The 17495-nt window shown below is 44.3% G+C and overlaps 1 protein-coding gene across 2 annotated transcripts in view; it reads right to left on the reverse strand.

Moving 5' to 3' along the window:
* Positions 1-2190: 2190 nt before the first annotated feature.
* Positions 2191-17495, reverse strand: part of USP44 (ubiquitin specific peptidase 44) — a 34053-nt gene continuing 18748 nt past the window's right edge. Inside the window, exons 3-6 of one of the 2 annotated variants that reach the window (XM_066591553.1) lie at positions 13177-13375; positions 11088-11154; positions 10681-10886; positions 2191-3061 (exon numbers count right to left, since the gene is read on the reverse strand). In XM_066591553.1, the coding sequence (XP_066447650.1) occupies positions 2898-3061; positions 10681-10886; positions 11088-11154; positions 13177-13375 (636 nt within the window). In that variant the 3' untranslated portion in view covers positions 2191-2897. Of the gene's footprint in view, positions 3062-10680; positions 10887-11087; positions 11197-13176; positions 13376-17495 lie in introns of both variants that reach the window. The other variant, XM_066591552.1, reaches the window with a different exon arrangement.

A 17495-nucleotide genomic window follows, 5' to 3' on the forward strand; every position in this document is an offset into this window, starting at 1 on the left:
ATTGGCTGCCTGCAGACAGCCGTGTTGGATCCCCTGCGAGAAATCTCGCAGAGGGACCTGACCCACGTTCCTGCAGGGACCAGTGCGGGTCTCACCTTCTCCCGCAGCTCCGTGATGTGCCGGCCAGTCGCCACATGAGCTGAGCCGGGGCGCTGGGAGTGACCTTTCTGTGCGGTCTTCTGCAAGACCCGCACAGAAATAGAGCATGCCGCAGTTTGTTTTCCGCAGACAAATCGCGGCCATCTGCATAGGATTGCGTTTTGTAATGCAATCCTATACAGGCGGGCCCGGGCAGAAATTCTGCGAGAATTTCCGCCCATGTGCAGGGGGCCATTATGAGACTCCTAGGTTTAGAAATAACAAAATTCAAAAACGGGGCAAAAAGCACAAGGCGCATCTCATGCATGAATATACACATCTTGGGCGATCTGTGTGCCTTAAACAATAAAAGATGCCAGCTCTGAGCTGTAGGAGCTTTCTGGCGTAGACTATACTTAAAAGTTAGGCTGAGGCTCGCCTGCCGCTCCTGACAAGCCTCACCCACTTGGAACAGGCCTATGCTGGAATAAATGCAAAACTTAGAATGTAATTTAAATTTAGCTTGATATAGTTTTGTGGAAGAAGTCCGTATACTAAGCTGCCCCTGCGCTGAGGTTTAAAAAAAAATATCCAGAACACTTCGTGATTAGAACAGGTCTGTGATCTCCTTGTACAGAGTGGAATTATTACCGACCCCAGCTGTCAGCTGTGTAACACTGCCAGCAATCAGCCATGTATGGAGTGGACTCTGCTCCTGCCCCCACTCCATGAGGCCTGCACGCACGCACGCACGCACGCACACACACGCACTGTACATATATGGTAGAAGTTACATTTCTCTGAAATGCACACATTGTAAGTTTTTCAACCTGGCTCTATGTTGAATTCTAATTTTTATGAATAACGGTTTGATTCAGCTACTTTTGCCACAGCGTAATTTTTTTTAACTTTATGTAAATGTAAAATAGAAGACAGAAGTTGATCCTAAAAGAAAAAAAACCACTGCCTTATATAAACATGGCACCTTTTTGTGTGTTTTAAGATGATCACAGCCAAACCGAAGGCTTCCGACCATGCAGCATGGAGCGCTTGCATTCGCTAGCACTGTCATCGAACGGTCTGGCTTCATAACAAAGTAATCTCTTTCTGCCATAAAAGGTTAATTTGCCTTTATCATTTAAGGTTTGATGTATTCAGATTAGCAAGCACGCTAAAGCTGGTTTCACACAGGCGTCAAAAATCGCAGTTTTCTGGTGATGCGATAGCGTGAGAAAACATGTTTGTGCAACCCTTGCTTTTCAATGTTTTCCTTCACATTAGTGATGCTTTTACTGATGCTATGTTGCAAGAAAAGAAAACCTCATGGCATGCTCTATTGTGCTGTGCTATTTTTTATCTCCCATGTTTCCTTATATAGATCGCATTACAAAGCATGAATGTTAACATTAAACAGTCCTATTGACTTTCGCGTGAAAAAGCCACAGGCGCCAGAGTTTGTGAGAAAACAGCGCCGACGCCCAAAAATTACAGGAAGTGATTGTTTTAAAAAAAAAAAAAAAAAAGTTTTTTGCCATGCTGATATTGCAATCGTCCGTGGGAAACTACCCTAAGGCTGCCCTAACACTGGCATGAAACTTACACACATATGAAACCAATTCTTTTGAATGGGCTTATACATATTAGTGTTTTCGTGCACGGCCCTGCGATGAGAGAAACAAATTATGGCATGTTCTATCTAGCGCAGCCATATTGTTTTCAATCGCCAGCCCCATTGAAAACAATAGAACTCTGTGATTCTCTGCCGCGGTGGGAGATTCCCTTCATCTCTGCATCCACTGAGCTTTTACATGGATGGCAAGGGCGACATGGGGGCTGTGATTTGCAGCCAGATATCTCACTTGCCAGTGGAAAAAAACCCCCATGTTTCATTGCAGAAGTCATAAGCACATAGATGTATAATATGGACACCCTGCAGGCTATGGATGCCATACGATAGAGCTGTAACCTGTCAGTGTGCATCGGGACTGACTACAATCTGTCATAAGAATTCAAACTATGTCTTGGCTGGATCCAGTTCCCAACAAGTGATGATTCTGTGAAACAAGTGAGTTATCAGACTGGACTTCACGCAAGAACAGACAGGAGCACAGGTATTGTAAAAATACAATGCATGATGTATTAATGAAAATGAGAAATAAAACTTCTAAAACCAGAAAATGACATTCATAAATCACATAAAAGTGAAAAAACGCAGCCTGAGGTATGAACTATAAAATTTACATGGGGACAGTAAAAAAGTTTGATAAAAGTTATACATTGCCAATATACAAATGTTAAAATTATGTTCTATTTTAGAGTGCTTAATACCATACAAAAATGTATAAACATATTGTACATGAGAAATATCACATTCTTCCGTTTGTGGTGCCGACACCTTCTGCTAAGGTGGTTTTGTTGCATTTACTATATCAAAAATGCTCGAAAGTATTAAAATACTCAAATATTTGTTCAGCCCAGATCATACGGGGCAGCATTTATTTGTTAAAGGTGTTGTCTAACTTTACTGTGTTGATGACCTTTCATGGCGTTAGGTTGGCGTCCACCACCCAGGACCCCCAGTGGTCAGCTGTTTGCTGGTATGGTACATTGCTGCACAGAGTTGTTGTGTTGCAGCTTTAGTTTCACTGCAGTGATCCGGGTTGATACTGCTGGCAAAGCTCCCATTGAATTCAAGCCATCAACAGGCTAAAGCTGGACAACCCTTTAAACTTTGTTTCTCCCACGTGCCCAGGTAAAGTTCATTACACACAACACAGACTGTAAGCTGCCATTAGGTTCAGTTTCCTGTAGACATTATCTCAGCATGGTGTGGACGGTGGACTGGTCGATGGGCTGCCACGACCCAAAGGCCTATTCTCCTGAGTGACACGCTGAGTGTAGAATATAATATAAGCTTGTGCCTTGCAGACCTCTTCAACTGTGCAAGCGTGCAACTTGGAGTCATTACAGTGGACCCAGAAGCCTGATAGGGAAAAAGAAACCATTGTCATTATCAAGGATTATCTGTGTAATCTATACATATATAGCTCAAAGGGAACATACATGGTTATGACAGAGTTAAATAGGTCAGGGTGTAGCCTAGTAAGGGTTTTGACACAGGAGTCATAGTGTCCCCCTCCCTTTTAAAGAGTCACTTATTTTAACAAACTCAGCATAAGGAACCTTGTAATATCTTATTACAGAAAAATGCCTCCCTCCTGCACGGATGACCCAGGGCGATCTCACGTATCGCTACAGCGTATTCTAATATGTTGCATCAATCTGCCCTAGGCTGCCACTCACACGAGTTGGCCAAAATACACGTGCAAGGAAAGTCGCATGTTCTATTTTGGTGTGTATTATGCGGGCATACACGCCAAGATAGTTATGTTGGTACACAGTCGTTGTGTACTTGCTGTGTTTCTCATTGGCAGCAAGTTACGGCCATCTGAGCCCAGTCTCGCTCTCAGTGAGTGATGAGATGGATGGTCCGTGCACTGAGGAATTCCAACTGCTGCCTATAGAAATCTGTCTGTACCCCTCTCCCTATACTCAGTGCTGCTAGCCATCTCATCTCAGTGTTGGGTACACAACTCCACTTCTTAGACCTGTTGTATCCCTCCCTCTGAGTGTGCTACAGCGAAACTGGGGTCAGAAACGCTATCTTTTCTCCTTAGGGAGAGCACCTAGACGGTGAGTGAGGAGACTCTCCCCAGAACAGGTTCACTGACAAAGGTTTTTCCCAATTTGGATATTGATGCAAATATCGTCCAATAATAGTTCTGAATTTCATTTTCTCGTGGAGCCGTTCACTGTAAGCAGAAAGAATGTGCTTGTTTATTTCCTAACAAACAGCAAAATCATTTTACTACCCAGCTTTAAGAAATTCCATCATCATCGCAGTCTGCATAAAAGCATCCCTGAACACACAACTTCTCACCAACATAAAATTAGGTCGGTGGTGATGGGGGTTGAAATTACTAAATATTAAATGTGTACCGATTCTGACCCTGATAATTTGGAATGCTTACTTAACCCCTTAACGACTGCCCATATGCCTTGACGGTGGTTACATCAGAAGCCTATACGGGCCTCCCGTGCTGTCGGATGACAGCCTGGACACTTGATCTAATACCGGGGACCGAAGAAACTTGGTCCTCCGGTGTTTAACCCTTTACACACCATCGTCAGTGCGAACGCAGCATGTCAAATGCTGACAGAGGGAGGGGGCTCACTATCACCCATCGGACCCCGGCAATGTAATCGCGGGGTCCCGATGGGTTGTTAGGACACCTGGAGGCTTGAATATAGTCTCTGGGTCTGCCAGCTACAGTGGCCTATGCGCGTCAGCCAAAGATGCTGATAATAATCAAGTCCCCTAGTGGGACAAAAATAAAAAGTTAGAGTGTATTTTTTAAAAATTTACTTTCTTCCTTTACTAACCTAAAAGAACAGGTATTGCTGTGTTCATAATGACCCAGAGGGAAAAAAAAGTTAATACATTATTTAATCTGTATAGTTCAAAAACACACACAAAAAAGGCAAAAATGCTAAAGCAAAAACTGAAAAATTATTGGTCATTAACCCCTTAAGGACGCAACGATTTTTTGGCGGATTTTCTTCTCCATTTATCAAAAGTCATACCTTTTTTTTATTTTTCCGTCGACGCAGCCGTATAAGGGCTTGTTTTTTGCGTGGCGGACTGTAGTATATTGTAGGGTATATTGACTATATTGTAAACCTTTTTTTTTTTTTTTTTTAATGATCGCAGGGAGAGAAAACACATCAATTCTGCCATAGATTTTCTTTTTTTTACAGAGTTAATCATGCAGCATAAATGACAATACATTTTTTCTGCGGGTCGGTATGGTTGCAACGATACCAAAATTCTTACTTTTTTTTTAGGTTTTTCCACTTTTCTGCAATAAAACCCCTTTTTTTGGAAACTTTTTTTTCTAAATCGCTGCATTCAAAGTCCTATAGCTTTTTTTTTTTTTTTTTAATGTACGGAGCTCTATGAGGGCTTATTTTTTGAGAAACGAGCTGTAGTTTTTATTGGTACCATTTTGGGGTACATACTGCTTTTTTGATCACTTGTATTGCTAAAGCTAAAAATTAGCATTTTGCCTCAGTTTTTTAGCTTTTTTTTTTACGCTTTTTTCCGTGCACAGTCAAAAGCATGTGCAGCTTATTGTACGCATCGTTACGGACGCAACCATACCAAATATGTGGGGTTTTAATTTTTAACCTTTTTTATGCTAATATGAGAAAAAGCATAAAAAAGGGTTTTTTTTAACTTTTTTTTTTAAAGCACAATTTGTGTCCCTCTGGGGGACTTACAAAACTGCCCTGATGATCGCTGTGATAAGGCATGGCAGGGCTACTGCCCTGCCATGCCTTATCGCTTATACAACGATCTCAGGCACTGGCAACACAGGATGCCAGTGTCTGGCGTCCTGTTGCCATGGCAACAGGTGGGGCTCTCTGCGATATCACGAGAGCCAGGCAACTTCAGAGGGAGCGCGCTCCCTCTGTGAACCCTTCCCATGCCGCGATCTACATAGATCCCGGCAGGGAAGGGGTTAACAGCCGGGGGCGCATCTCCAATTCACCCCTGCTGTTGCAGCGGGAGGCCGGCTATGACAGACAGCCGGCTCCCGCTGCGGGATAGCGCGAGATCATATGTGATCTCGCGCTATCCCTATGACGTAAGGGTACGTCATTTTGCGGGAAGTACCCCGCTCCCATGACGTACTCTTACGTCATGGGGAGGAAAGGGGTTAAGGCACAAACAGGCTTCATCACTAAGGGAAAAAAAAGTCCCAATTCTGGATGATAGAAAAGTTTGCAGTGCTCTTGCTTATGTATATCCAGGGTCTGACTTAGTCTAGATCACTGGATATTTCCTATCAAAATCTTACTGTTCAACTCAGTAAGCCCACATGATCCATAATAAACTAGAAATCCAACTAGAATGTGCTGCCAGAGCCTGTTGAGCTTCTACCTTAAGCCCTTAACGACCGGGCCATAGTGTTTTTACGTCCTCCCGAAGTGGGCTTTATTCTCTGAGGACGTAAAAACATGTGTCCTGCAGAGAATAAAGCCCCTCGGGCTGTGGACGTGACAGCTCCATGCTGTCGGTGTCCGCAGGTAGCTGACAGCATGGAGCTGTCATCCCGGGACACCCCCCCCCCCCCCCCCCCCCCGCCCGGCATTGCGATCGGCGCTATGCAATGGATAGCGCCGATCGCAAAAAAGTAAATAAAAGTGCCCAAAAAGTTAAAGATTCAGCTGCTCCGATGGATCGGATCCATGGGAGCAGCTGAAATTACTCACCGAGGTCCGCAGCATGGCTCCCTGCTGTCCCGACGCTTCGGGCCCCGTAGCCATCCTTCTTCGCATGCGCGCCAGGCGGCATTACGTCAGCCGCATGCGCAGAAGGCCCTGCGGTGCAGGAAATTTAAAATCTGGCTCCCGGCTCCTGTAGGTAACCGGGAGGCAGGAGATGTCAGCGGGGACCGCGATCGCCGTTATACAATGGATAACGGCAATCGCGGAAAAGTGCAAAAAAGTGTAAAAAAAAAAAAAGAAAAGTTTCACCTCCCCTCATGGATCGGATCCATGAGGGGAGGTGAAAATACTCACCTCAGGTCCGCCGATGTCCTCCGGCCGGTGTCGGGACCCCCCGCTGGCTTCTGCGATGTGCCGCGCATGCGCAGAAGCCGGCGAGCCCAGCAAATTCAAAATCTCCCTGCACCCGGCTGTCACAGATAGCCGAGTGCAGGGAGATATCACTCGGGACCGCTGTATGCGGTTTTCAGTCATATGATCACCGTTATCATATAAAGTTAAAAAGTAAAAAAAAAAAAAAGTTTAAAAAGTTAAACTTTCATCTCCCCTTACGGATCGTATCCGTAAGGGGGATGAAATTACGTACCCAAGGTCCCGGATTTGTTCCCTGGTGGGATATTGATCCGTGGACCTTACCCCAGCTTCCGCGCATGCGCCCGTCAGCATGATGGCGGACGCATGCGCAAAAGTGAAAGCTTGCCCAAGAAATGTAAAATCTCCCTGCTGCTGGCTACCAAAGGTAGCCAAGAGCCTGGAGATGTCACGGGGAGCCGCGGTATGCGGTTACTGGTCACGTGATCGCCGTTATCCAATGCATAATGGCGATCACGTAAAAGTTCTTTAAAAAGTGGCAGTTTCATCTCCCCTCAACGATGCGATCGGTGGGGGGAGATGAAACATCTTCTCGGAGGCTTCCGCATTTGAATCCAGATGCGATTATCCTCCATGGATCTTGACAGCTTCTGGGTATGCGCCCGCCGGCAAAATGCCGGACACATTCGCAGGAGCTGGGGAGCCCAGGAAATGTTAAATCTCCTTGCTCCCAGCGACCAACGGTCGCTGAGTGCTTGGAGCAGTGACCGGCGGCCTCGCTGAGTGGTCCCCGGTCACGTGATAAAGTAGCGAACTAACATTAGGCCGGTCACATATGACCGGAGAGGAATTACGGGTTCTGCATGCGCTTGATCAGCGGTAATCCACGGATCAACCGCATGCATTGGATTACACAATTCCCCCTAATTAGCGGGTCAGAATTGCGTAATCCACTCGCAGAAACAGAACACGGCATGCTATATTTTACCGCGAATATCCGCGACCTAGAGCCCATTGTGCTCTATGACCGCGGATATACCCGCAGCCCATATACAAACACATTGTGTACGGGCTGTGGGTACCCGGGTCATCTCTAAGCGACGGCACGGGAAATATAAACAAAAAACCGCCTGTGTGAGTAGGCAGTTATGCGCAGTACATTACGTGGCCGTACGCAGGGTCACAGCCAGGCTCACAGCTGGAATCCGCTGTGCGCCTCCGCAAGCAGATTCCGCCTAAGGCTGCGTGAGCCCGGCGTTATTCAGACCGCTACCTGTAATACGTAATTTACAAGAAGCCCCGGGAACGCTCGCCTTCCTGCAGTTCCAGGAGCAGCTTGTTGTGCGCCTTGTCTGTGAGACCACCGCACCGCAGCAAAATTACAAAGCCTCACAGAGCGCCACTTTTTACACCCCATACCCGCCGCTGAGGTTACGAAATACCCACCAAAATACATGAGAGGAGGGGGGGATACCCGGTTTTCTTGCCCCATGTGCCCATCCCAAGCAGCCTCCGTAATTACCCCTGTCTTCAGAAATAAAACGCAGTTTATATTATTACCTTTATCTAATATTTAGGGAATGCCAAAAAAATGGGGATGGCGGGGGGGGGGGGGGGGGGGGGGGGGGGGGGTATTTTTAGGATGTCAATTTTTTCCTGTATAAGTGGGCAATGGGGCCTGGAATTTATTCAGTTCTGCCCAGAAATCCAATGGGCATTCCCTCCATTATAGGCCTAGCCATGTGTCCTGTAAGTAGATTAGGGCCACAATGGGTATGTTTCTGAACACGGGACAAACGGGGGATCCATTTTGGGGTGAAAGTCTTCATTTCTATGTGTACTGTAAAAAAACAAACAGTTTTTAAATTGACAAAATTGACAAACAAATGAAAATCGTAATTTTTTCCCTTTGCTTTGCTTAGATTCATTCAAATACTGTGGGGTCAAAATACAAAGTACACCCCTAGATGAATTTGTTAAGGGGTCTAGTTTTCAAAATGGGGTCATTTGTGGGGGTTCTCTATCGTTTTGGCCGCTCAATGGCTCTACAAGTGGGCAATGGGGACTGGAATTTATTCCGTTGTACCCTAAAATCCAATGGGTGCTCCTTCCATTATAGGCCTAGCCATGTGTCCTTTAAGTAGATTAGGGCCACAATGGGTATGTTTCTGAACACAGGACAAACGGGGGTATCCATTTTGGGGTGAACGTCTTCATTCCTATGTACACTGTCCAAAAAAAACAGTTTTTAAATTGACACAATTGCCAAAAAAATGAAAAATCATAATTTTTTTCCTTCTGCTTGGCTTAGATTCATTCAAAAACTGTGAAGCCAAAAAAGTCATCATACCCCTAGATAAATTCGTTAGGGGGTATACTTTTCAAAATGGGGTCACTTGTGGGGGTTCTCCATCGTTTTGGTCACTCAATGGCTCTACAAGTGGGCAATGGGGACTAAATCTCCTTCAAGCAAAATTTCTGTTCCGAAAGCCACCGGTTGCTCCTTTCATTTTGGGCCCCATTGTGCATCCAGACGTAAGATTAGGGCCACAATGGGTATGTTTCTGAGCACGGGACAAACAGGGGTATCCATTCTGGGGTGCAAATCCTAATTTTCATGTGTACTATAGAAAAAAGTCCTGTCTTTAAAATGACATATTTGCAAATATATGAAATTTTAGTTTTTCTCTTCTAAATTGCATTGACTCCTGAAAAAAAACTGTGGGGTTAAAACACTCATGACACCCCTCAGTGAATACGTTAAAGGGTGTCGTTTTTAAAATGGGGTCACTTGTGGGGGTATCTATCATTTTGACTCCTATGAGCCTTTCCAATCTTGGATTGGTGTAGGAAAACAAAGTGTTCCTTAAAATGCTGAAAAGTAATGTTACATTTGTACATCTCCTAAATGGTTAAAAAAAAAAAAAAAAAGTTTTTCCAATGTGCCCCAAAATAAAGTAAACAGATGGAAATATAAATCTTAGCAAAAATTTCTATATTATGTTTGCACATATTTGAGATATTGCAGTTGGAAATGTGAAAAAATGACGATTTTTTCAAAAGTTTCCCAATTTTGGCGCTTTTAATAAATAAACACAAATTCTATCGGTCTTTTTTTTCCACCTAAATGAAGTACAATATGTGGCGAAAAAACAATGTCAGAATCGCTTGGATATGCAAAACCTTTCTGGTGTTTTTCCATGCTAAAGTGACACATGTCAGATTTGCAAAATTTGGCCTGGTCACTAAAAAGGTTAATGAGAGAGGAAACTGCTACCAAAGTATGTGCATCATTATAACAATGTTTGGTTTGCTAGTTTACAATAGCGGGAGGGAACGTAATGTGGACAGACTTGCTTTTTGAAATCTGAGGCGTAAAAAGGGTTTTCAGGGACTTTTCAAAAACGGTCTACAGGGAATGGAATAAATGAATACTCGCCAATTAAAGCTCCCAGTGCTCCAGCGCAGCTATTCTAGTCTCCAACACTCCAGCAGCAGTCACAGGCCATGACTAGTGCAGTCAATCACTGGCTTCAGTGGCATCGTGTACAACATGTGCCTGCTGAGGCCAATAATTGGCAGTCTAGGCAAGTAAATGATGAATGGTATATGCTGCGGAGACGAGAACAGCTGCGCTGGAGAAGCAGGACTTTTAATGGAGGAGTACCGGATACTAACTTTGTTCCATTCCTCGGCCATAGCCAGTTTCTGAAAAGTCCTGGAACACCTCTTAAAAGTTTGAAAGATTTCTTGTGAGTCTAATTCTATCATCAGACAATTTGCTATAGAGATGATCGTGAAGGCAAAAATGTCAGAATATGGAATGAGTTCACTAGAAGACACAAGACAGATGTGTGAAGTATACTTTGTATGAAGTGTAACAAAATCCTGCCAAGTACTCTGTTACTGGAGAGGACAGACAGGGGGCATTCACTTTACCTCCTTCGGGGTTGTAGCAGAAGGCTGTATAATGTCCTGAACCAAATCCCTTCCCATGATGCATCACTACAGCAGACAAATCATATATAAAAGACTCTGGCTTCAGGCTGGCAGTAGATTCTCTACAGCAATATGGCTCCATGTTTAGCATCTGATCAAACCGGACATGCACCCCAATTTTCTCACGATGATTGCGACCAGACCACCTAAGGGAAAATAAAAAAAAGCACAATGTCATCGGTCTTGCTTTTCCTACATAATATTTTTTATCAATAGGGAAAACGGAAATTGTTTAAAGGTTATATTGCCAAGGATGAAAATAAGCATGGACCCCGAGTCAGTGACTGAGGACCAAGGTAGTCGAACACAAGTATGATGTCGACTGTCGTTCTTATGAATTCCTTTACCTGAACCTCTTGAGATGCAGTCTCAGAACTTGAGGTAGTCCACACACCATCAGCTGCTTCTGGGCTTCTGTAAGGACAACTGGTTTGGATGAAAATTTCCTGCGTTTTGCTGTAAATTACATGAAATATGTTCATTTTATATTGCATGCCTTATACAAGAACACTTTCCTCCCATATGACAGCAAAATAAGGATGTCATTTCATTCATTGGTGAGGCGGCAGCTAGAAGTCTCATCCCTCCAGTGACAGCATACCGAACACATCAGTGACCTGCAGTACTACAACATACAGAATCTCTGAAGTGCTTCACACTAACCAAACGGGGATTTTAAAGTGCTGAATATTTATTTTCAAGCATCTTCTAAAGCAAATGGATGTGCTTAACCCCTTCAGCACACAACGCTTTTCTTCACTTTGATAGTGAAAGTATCATACTTTCAAAAAAACTATGTTCAGTACATTTTCTGTAACGTACCCACATGAATTAGGACAATTTCTATATCCCATTTCAGTAGTATGATTCATTGTCTGTTAAAATGGTTTTCCGGGACTTAGGCCAGGCTATCAAGGCTTGATTAGCGAGGAGCCGACCTCCGCCGATCAGCACGTGAGGGTCAGAGCTCTTCGCCAAGTGCTACCAGGTGATGGTTTACACAGGTACAGCAGCTCCAGTGAATGGACAAGCTGCAGCATTGGGCACAATCACCCGTAAGGATGGGCTGGTGCCCCTAAGTAGTTGCCAATTCACTGGATGGTGACATTTCACTATTCTGCAGCAGAAAATCCACATCAGAAACCACGTAAAAATCTGCAATGCTGGTGGGGATTTTGAAGCATATCCACAGCAGACTTCACACAATTGAAGGAGTTAAGTCTGCGGTGCATCTGCATCAAATCTGCCACGTGTGAACGTACCCTTGGGGCAGCTTTAAATTGAGTAACTATCGTTCAGATAGTTACTCAGAAATGTCACGGATGTGTATGAATGACAGCTGTTTGAATGCGATGATTTTTCATTACTTCTTTGCTGACATATTGATCGTAGAGGTGGATCTTCATGCAAATTAATTCGCAAGTTGTTTAAATACACACGACTGTCTTTTACAGCAGACGACTTGATTAGCGCCTCTTCAATGAGTTATGCAGCTGTGTTGTCCTTCATAATCGTCACAATATTTGTCACAGATTTCTATTTTATTGGCAAATCACCTTTAAAAGGGGATGTGCAGCATTAAAAAAATATGGCCGACGTTTTACAAAGACCACATTACACCTGTTCACAGGTTGTGTGGGGTATTGCAGCTCAGTCCTGTTTACTACAATGGAACCAAGTTCCAATACCAGACACAACCTGTGGACAAAAGAGAGACTGGTTTTAGAAGAAAGTAGCCATGTTTTTCGAATTTTGAACAAGCCCTTTAGTTTTGAAGCTATATTTCCGTCACAGGTTTAGGGTCCTCTCACACATGAATGCGGCAAAACGCTGCGATGTAGCTTTCGGCCGCAGTTCTCTGTTTTAGCGGATCCCATCATTGTGATGGGTGATGAGGTGCACTAAACAACCAAAGATAGAGCAGACAGCACTCAAAAACCACGGCACTGGAAAGTGCCGTCCAGTGCCGCGATTGAACGGCATGTCAGCGAGGCCCCATTGATTTCAGTGGGATCGTTACACCGCGATTAATGCAGCGTTCAAAATGCTGCATTAATCGTGGTAAAAAGCGCCTGTGTGAGAGCGGCCTCAAGGTGAAAGCCGCACTACACATTCTCAGGTGCGGCTCGCATTGCACACGGACATTCTCTGCACATCAGCATGTTCTATCCTCATGCGAGACTCGCACAAAAATAGCAAATACTGTAAGATTTTGCTGCGAGAGAAAATAGTCGCTCATGTCAATAAATCCATTACAAATAAAGGATTGTATTTTCGGGAGTTTTGTGTGTTGCGCAATACATAAAACTTGTATGATTTTCTCGCCCGTGTGAATGCAGAGAGAAAACAAGGAATTAAGTAGAATTCCTGGGACGCCATCTGGTGCAGAACGTTAGGAGCAGAATACCCTTGTGAATACATACTGCAGCTACTCACTGTTGCACTGATCGCAGGCGTAGATCTTTCCTTCTAATGCCTCCGTCTCCGTGAACTTGGCCAGCATCTCAGTCAGCAGACAAGGGCGCTGGGAGGCGGTCTCCTTGCCATTGCAGTGATACCTCTCAGGAAACTCCAGCGACAAATCCCAGAAGGGTTCTATTGTATTAGACTTATTATCACAGGCAAGACAAGTGACCTATAGAAAAACAGAAAAAGAAATACATTGGGCCTCATTTATCAAAACCGTTTAAGAGTGAGGCTGTGCTTGTTGCAACCAATCAGATTTTATGTCTTAGAGTAGTTTGAGAAATACCATGCTCGGCCACTGCACTATGTATGTATTTAGTCCGGATTTTGGCTACCAAATCCCAATGTGAAATACTAACCAGAACTGCAATGTGTGACTGAGGCCCGAAACAGGACAGTAAACACACATAATGGTCGCTTCATGCAGCGCTTTGGTTTCCACTGTAGGTTTCTGTTCCAGGGTTCTGCCAGAATGGTCGAAAACAGTATTGAGATGGAACCTGGACGGAACCACAGACTTTAATGCATCAACTGGAGATCACTTTAGGCCTCATGTCCACTAGCTAAATGGAATTGTGGATTTTGCCCATAGGGAATCATTGGCCATCCGCGGTCCATTAAAGGGGTTGTCCCGCGATGACAAGTTAAGTTAAGCACTTCTGTATGGCCATATTAATGCACTTTGTAATGTACATCGTGCATTAAATATGAGCCATACAGAAGTTATATACTCACCTTCCCTGCGCTGGCGTCCCCGTCTCCATGGTGCCGTCTAATTTCAGCATCTAATCGCCCGGTCTTCTCCCTTCTGGTCGGTCCGGGCACGAGCGGCGTTCTGGCTCCGCCCCCTTCTATGCGGCGTCATCGCGTAGCTCCGCCCCGTCACGTGTGCCGATTCCAGCCAATCAGGAGGCTGGAATCGGCAATGGACCGCACAGAGCCCACGGTGCACCATGGGAGAAGACCCGCGGTGCATCGTCGATGAAGATCCCGGTGGCCATCTTGGAGGAAAAGAAGGAAGAAGTTGCAGAGAGGGGATTCGGGTAAGTAAAATTTTTAAATTTCAACACATCCCTTGGGTTTGTCCTGCGCTGAACGGGGGGGCCTATGCAAAAAAAAACAAAAAACCTTTCGGCGCGGGACAACCCCTTTAAATTTTTTTTTTTGCACCCGCAGGTGGCATTTTAAAAGAATTGCGTTTTTTCACGCGCGGGAGAAAAAACGCAGCATAATCCATTTTGCAGCGGATTGGCAACATTGCTATCACATTGATAGCAATGTGTGCGAATATCTGCATGCAAAAAAAAACCCATTTAAAGCAAATCCACAGCAAATTCTGCGCGGATTGTATTTTTCGAGTGGACATGAGGCCTTAGTCCCCATTAGACATTAACTGAAGGGAACAGAAACTTTTAGGGAAAACAGAAAAGTGTGGTTAACACCTTAATGATCGCCCTTTTTTCATTTTTGTTTTTTCCTCTCACTTTCAAAAAATCTTAACTTTTATTTATCAATCGATGTAATCGGAGGGCTTGTTTTTTGCAGAGGGAATTGTATTTTTCAATAGTACTATTTAATGTATCATGTAGGGTTCCAAAAAAACTTTAAACATTTTTTTTAAGTGGAGTGAAATAGGGTGAAAAAAAACAATTTCGCCATCTTTGGGTGGGTCTGGTTTTTATGGGGTACATATTGCAGCAAAAATAACATAACTTTATTTGGTCAGTACGATTAAGACGTTACCAAATTTACACTTTTTATTTTTGCTGCACTACTTAAAAAAAAAAAAAAAAATATCTTCAGAAAAATAAAAAAAAATATATATATATTTTCTGCCACCATCTCCTGATCGCTATAACGTTTATTTTTCCGTCGACATAGCTGTGTGAGGGCTCATCCTGTAGTTTCTATTGGTACCATTTTGGAGCACATGCACAACTTTTTGATTACATTTTTCCTTGTAGACAGGGTGACCCAAAAAAAAAGTGCAATTCTGGTGCTGTTTTTTTCTTATTACGAGGTTTACGGTGTGGGACAAATAAAACTTTACTTTGATAGATTGGCTTTTACGGATGCAGTGATACGAAATATGTGTGTTTCTTTAAGTGTTTAGATTTTTTATTATAAAAAGATGGGGAAAGTTTTTTTTTAGCTTTTACTTCCTTTTATTTTTTCTAATAAAAAGTTTTTTTTACTAATTTTTACAGTTTTTTTTTTTTTTTAAATCTCAATAGGGGACTTGAATTTACAATCGTTTGCTTGATCGCCCATACAGTAATGTAATACTATAGTATTACATTATACTGCAATCTGACAGGCATTCTACCAAGCCACACCACAAGCATGGCTTGGTAGGCAAAAAGCCATGACAGGCTGCAACTGGACAGTACCTAGCAAACGCATCGCGGGGGGATATAGCTGTTTGAGACATCCAAATTTCAATAGGGGGGATTTAAAAGTCAATGTCTAAACTGACAGCAGCATTTAAAGGGTTAGCAGCCATGAGTAGAGATGAGCGAGTATACTCGCTAAGGCACTACTCGCTCGAGTAAGGTGCCTCAGCCGAGTATCTCCCCGCTCGTCCCTAAAGATCCGGGGGCCGGCGCGGGGCGCTGCGGGGGAAAGCTGGGAGGAACGGAGGGGAGATCTCTCCCTCTCCCCCGCCCGCTCTCCCCTGCTCCCCGCCGCAACTCACCTGTCAGCTGCGCCGGCCCCCGAATCTTTAGGGACGAGCGGGGAGATACTCGGCTAAGGCACACTACTCGAGCGAGTAGTGCCTTAGTGAGTATACTTGCTCATCCCTAGTCATGAGTGTTCACGCTGATAGCTTCTGTTGCTGGCAGGTATCAGCTGTAAGAAACGGCCGGCATCAGTGTTGTATGCAGCGGATTCCGCTCCTGATCCCCCTCCATACAATCCCCAGATGTACAGACTGTCACTGTACATCCTGTGTGGTTAACAGTTTAAAGGGTTTGTGAGTGTTACACTCTGTCAGAAAAATCAAGCATCTAGAAGGTGCGAGGTGACTTATAAGGCAATCCATGCTCCTCTGGGAAATATGCAAATGAGAAGATGGAACAACACCTCTGCAGCTGCACCTATTGGAAGGAAGCATTCCCGCAAGTCAATGTCAGGCTTTTTAGATAAGCCTTATAACAATGACTGGGAATTGTAAACCAAGCCAGAATCTATACACAGACAGCTGTTTCAGGGTTTTTGCCAGTGTGCAGTAGATTTCTGGCTTGGCTAGTGACATTGACTTCCAGGAATGCTGCCATCCAATAGGTGGCGCTGCAGAGGTATTGTTTCATCTTGCCATTTGCATTTTCCCCAGAAAAGCATGCATAGCCCTATAAGTCACCTCAAACACTTTCTATGTGCTCTCCCTAAGGAGAAACCATACTCTTCCTAATGCATGTCTATAGGCCTCTCGCAAGCCAAGAGGGAATTTTGAACAGTTCCAAATATCAGTGCATTTTGGCACAAAACTTTCAGCCCTCTGCTAAAAAGCTGAAGATGAATTTCACCTTTCAGCATGACAACGACCCAAAGCATACCCTCAAATCACCAAAGAATGGCTTCCCCAGAAAATGATCAAAGTTTTGGAACGGCCCAACCAGAGCCCAAACCTGACTCGCATTGATAATTCTGTGCTTGTCCTGAAGAGGGCACTACATGAGATGCCCTCGCAATCTGACAGATTTTGGAGCACTTTGCAAGGAAGAGTGGGCAAAGATTGCCAAGTCAAGATGTGCCATACTGATAGACACCTACCCAAAAATACTGAATGCTGACAAAGTCAGTACATAAACAAAGTATTAGTTTAAGGGCTCCTGTCCACGGACGATGATTCGCCGGAGATAAATTACCGGCGGATCACGCGGTGTGAAGCTTTGCTATGGAAAGCGCCGGCGTCCACGAGTGGAGAATCCTAGTGATTCTCCGCTCGTGGGATTAAAAACGTGGCATGCTGCAATTCTCCGCAGATAGCGCAGAGACCTGACAGCTCTCCCCCCTCCTCCCCCACGGCGGAATACCGCTAGCGATATTTCGTCTCGGCTGTGGACAGGGAGCCTTAGGGTGTGCATATTTATGTGACCACATTATTTATTAGTTGTTTGTTTTTTTTTTACTTTTCCACCCTAGATTTCAGTTGGGTTTTTCATTAAACCCTTTCCACTCCACTGTCTGACCTCTGAATACATTACAATTTAAGGCTGTACAGCTCCGATGTTGGAAGACATCCGTCGGGGTTCTCTTACTGTATATTGCCAGCCTCTCTGCTGTCG

Source organism: Eleutherodactylus coqui, chromosome 2, assembly GCF_035609145.1.
Source record: "Eleutherodactylus coqui strain aEleCoq1 chromosome 2, aEleCoq1.hap1, whole genome shotgun sequence".
Classification (NCBI taxonomy): domain Eukaryota; kingdom Metazoa; phylum Chordata; class Amphibia; order Anura; family Eleutherodactylidae; genus Eleutherodactylus; species Eleutherodactylus coqui.